Source organism: Triticum aestivum, chromosome 1D (assembly GCF_018294505.1).
Source record: "Triticum aestivum cultivar Chinese Spring chromosome 1D, IWGSC CS RefSeq v2.1, whole genome shotgun sequence".
In the NCBI taxonomy this organism is placed as follows: Eukaryota; Viridiplantae; Streptophyta; class Magnoliopsida; order Poales; family Poaceae; genus Triticum; species Triticum aestivum.
In genome coordinates, this window is record NC_057796.1 from 395,256,859 (window position 1) to 395,260,258 (window position 3,400).

The window sequence follows — 3,400 nt, forward strand, 5'->3', positions numbered from 1 at the left end:
TGCTTCATGCGCATCACCAACCCGTACACCATAATCGTACTACCACCCACTTGATTAGTTAACTGTTGCCAGTAACCAAACAGTACGCAATGTGCAAAGCAAATGGTGAGAACATGAAGGGCCGTCGCAAAGAGGCAAGTAAAAGATATAAAAAATATCGCCCGGTCTGGGAATGACGCGTGGGACCAGAAGCCATGTGCAGTTGACACGTCGGACAGATATCCTTGATCCAGATGATGATCGATCCTATTAAACGCGAACGCGCGCGCTGCCTCGCTGGTTGCCAAGCAGCGGGCCACCAGACTCGCGTCCCCTCTCCCCCGGCACCGGCACCGCACAAAGCGCGCGCGGTCGAGAGAGATGGCGTACGCGGCGAGCTCGCCGGCGGTGCCGGACTGGCTGAACAAGGGCGACAACGCGTGGCAGCTGACGGCGGCGACGTTCGTGGGCATCCAGTCCATGCCGGGCCTGGTGGTCCTCTACGGCAGCATCGTGAAGAAGAAGTGGGCCGTCAACTCCGCCTTCATGGCGCTCTACGCCTACGCCTCCTCGCTCCTGGTGTGGGTGCTGGTCGGGTTCCGCATGGCGTTCGGCGAGCGGCTGCTGCCCTTCTGGGGCAAGGCGGGCGTGGCGCTGACGCAGGACTACCTCGTCGGCCGCGCCAAGCTGTCGGCGACGAAGCGCGGGAGCACGCCGCTGGTGGAGCCCTTCTACCCGGAGGCGACGCTGGTGATGTTCCAGTTCGAGTTCGCCGCCATCACGCTCATCCTGCTGGCGGGCTCCGTGCTGGGCCGCATGAACATCAAGGCCTGGATGGCCTTCACGCCGCTCTGGCTCATGCTCTCCTACACCGTCGGCGCCTTCAGCCTCTGGGGCGGCGGCTTCCTCTACCACTGGGGCGTCATCGACTACTCCGGCGGCTACGTCATCCACCTCTCCTCCGGCATCGCCGGCTTCACCGCCGCATACTGGGTACGTACGCAGCTCCCATCCTTACTTCCCCTGCATGTCGGAACGGCGAGGCGTGAGCCTGCGCGCGGGTCCGGCGGCCAGTGCTCCGGCGGCCGTCTCGATCGGGTTCGGCTAACGTGTTAGGTGGTAGCAGCCAGTCGTTGCTAGCCAAGTAGTTTGACCGTGCACAGCGATGTGGATGGATGCCATTGCCATGCCACCGTGGGAATACACATGACAGCAGAGAGTAAAAGTACAGCTACAGTTCTACTGATGTCTGGACCGGAACCTTGCTGGGGTAGATACATGTTCTTCAAAGTAACGTTGGAAGATTTCTAAAAATAAGCCATGTCGGAAGAAATTAGCGCGGGTCGTTGTAGACTTTCTTTTCTTTCTTTGGGCGGTCACATGATACGAGTACAAGTATTTCGCTGATAGCTGCAGGCACCCGGAAAAGGGGTCCAAGAAAACCGCTTTGCCTCATGGAACGTGTGAACCAGTTGGACCGTGTCGTTTGCTTCGGCTGGCCTGTGGGCGCGGCGTCGTCGGTGAACGGTGACGGAAGACTTCCGGCGCTCCATTTTGTGGTGATGCCGTTGTTCCAGGTCCCAATCACTGTGCGAGGCAACTTGAAGTAGTACTGGAACTGGACGGAACGCCCAATTTTATCTCTAACGGGTCACGGTTACACCGGCTACAAATATCCAGCGTCGCTGTCTGTCGCGTTATCCGACTTTGGTGTGTTCATGGCTTCTCACTGACCACGCTGTGGCTGACAGGTGGGCCCGAGGCTGAAGAGCGACCGGGAGCGGTTCTCCCCGAACAACATCCTGCTCATGATCGCCGGCGGCGGGCTGCTGTGGATGGGGTGGGCCGGGTTCAACGGCGGCGCGCCCTACGCCGCCAACATCACGGCGTCCGTGGCCGTGCTCAACACCAACGTCAGCGCGGCGACGAGCCTCCTCACCTGGACCTGCCTCGACGTCATCTTCTTCGGCAAGCCGTCCGTCATCGGCGCCGTCCAGGGCATGATGACCGGCCTCGTCTGCATCACCCCCGGCGCAGGTACCAAACATCTCCTTGCACGTCGTACGTACGGAACACAAGAGTAGACGCTTCTTTGAGATTAGAGAAATGTCAATTGATCAATCAATGTGTTGTCGTGGAGTAGCAGCACAAGAAAGTCAAATTAGGACACCGCAAAAGTCGCATGGACAGCTCGTACGGTAACAAGTCCACACCAACGTAGCAACAGTAGTTCATAGAGAGCGCCACCTGCCGCACTAGTTTTGCTAATGACCAGATTATTTTAGAACTTAGAAGTGTGTTAAGTTTGTATAGCTGCGAAGGACGTTGTATTTTGACATGTAATTTCTACGTGACAGGGCTGGTGCAGACGTGGGCGGCGGTGGTGATGGGCATCTTCGCGGGCAGCGTGCCGTGGTTCACCATGATGATCCTGCACAAGAAGTCGGCGCTGCTGATGAAGGTGGACGACACCCTGGCCGTCTTCCACACGCACGCCGTGGCGGGGCTCCTCGGCGGCGTCCTCACGGGGCTCCTGGCCACGCCGGAGCTGATGATGATGGAGTCGTCGGTGCCGGGGCCCAAGGGCGCCTTCTACGGCGGGGGCATCAAGCAGGTGGGCAAGCAGCTGGCCGGCGCGGCGTTCGTGATCGTGTGGAACCTCGTGGTCACCACGCTCATCCTGCTCGGCATCGGGCTGTTCGTGCCGCTGCGGATGCCCGACGACCAGCTCATGATCGGCGACGACGCCGCGCACGGGGAGGAGGCCTACGCGCTGTGGGGCGACGGCGAGAAGTTCGACGCCACGCGGCACGACGTGTCCAGGGGCGCCGGCGGGGAGAGGGAGATGGGCACCGCGGAGCAGCGGCTCGCCGGCATGGGAGCCAGGGGCGTCACCATCCAGTTGTAGGAGGGGATCGATCGAGGGCCTGTACTGTTGATGTTTCTCGTAGGAAGGACTGTAGGAATAGTGATGCTTTTAACTGCAGGGTAAGTTGCTGATGTGATCTTGGCTGTTCCGACATACGCCTAGTACAGTATTATTTTTCCATACAACCTCGCGGCCGGCCGGTCGTGAATCTCTGGAAAACTCTCTCGCGGTGGCTGCCAATGTGGTGCAGTCCTGCCCCTCTCAACGAGGGTCTTGTGTCTGAAATACCGACGTTGTAGGGGGCTCAAGCCGCCGGTGAGCAGCCGTGGCAACGCAGATGGGGTGTCGTGGAGGCCTGGACAGTGTGGCTGGATAGGCGGATCATCGAGGCAACTATAGGGAAAACCTCGGATCTCGTCCGGATCGAGCGATGGTTGTGCTTTAATCCCTCTTGAGGGCGTCTTTTTGGAGCTTGCGTTGGTTGGAGTGAAAATATCATGCGAAAACCAACATTCGGTGAAAACTAATAAAAATCACAAAAGAATGATGTTT

The 3,400-nt window shown here is 58.9% G+C and overlaps 1 protein-coding gene across 1 annotated transcript; it reads left to right on the plus strand.

Annotated features, from left to right (window-relative positions):
• The first annotated feature begins 268 nt into the window (after positions 1-268).
• Positions 269-2,979, plus strand: LOC123182330 (ammonium transporter 2 member 1). Its single transcript, XM_044594852.1, has 3 exons — positions 269-972; positions 1,731-2,016; positions 2,337-2,979. Exons 1-3 carry the CDS (start codon positions 361-363, stop codon positions 2,885-2,887), a joined length of 1,449 nt encoding a protein of 482 aa, XP_044450787.1. The 5' UTR covers positions 269-360; the 3' UTR covers positions 2,888-2,979.
• The last annotated feature ends 421 nt before the right edge of the window (positions 2,980-3,400 follow it).

What these genes read in the sequence shown, in the direction of transcription:
- LOC123182330 (XM_044594852.1), top strand. Translation starts at nt 361, where the DNA reads ATGGCGTACGCGGCGAGCTCGCCGGCGGTGCCGGACTGGCTGAACAAG. An exon ending in GCTTCACCGCCGCATACTGG is followed by an intron (nt 973 to 1,730) that starts GTACGTACGCAG and finishes TGTGGCTGACAG; the next exon opens with GTGGGCCCGAGGCTGAAGAG. An exon ending in CTGCATCACCCCCGGCGCAG is followed by an intron (nt 2,017 to 2,336) that starts GTACCAAACATC and finishes TCTACGTGACAG; the next exon opens with GGCTGGTGCAGACGTGGGCG.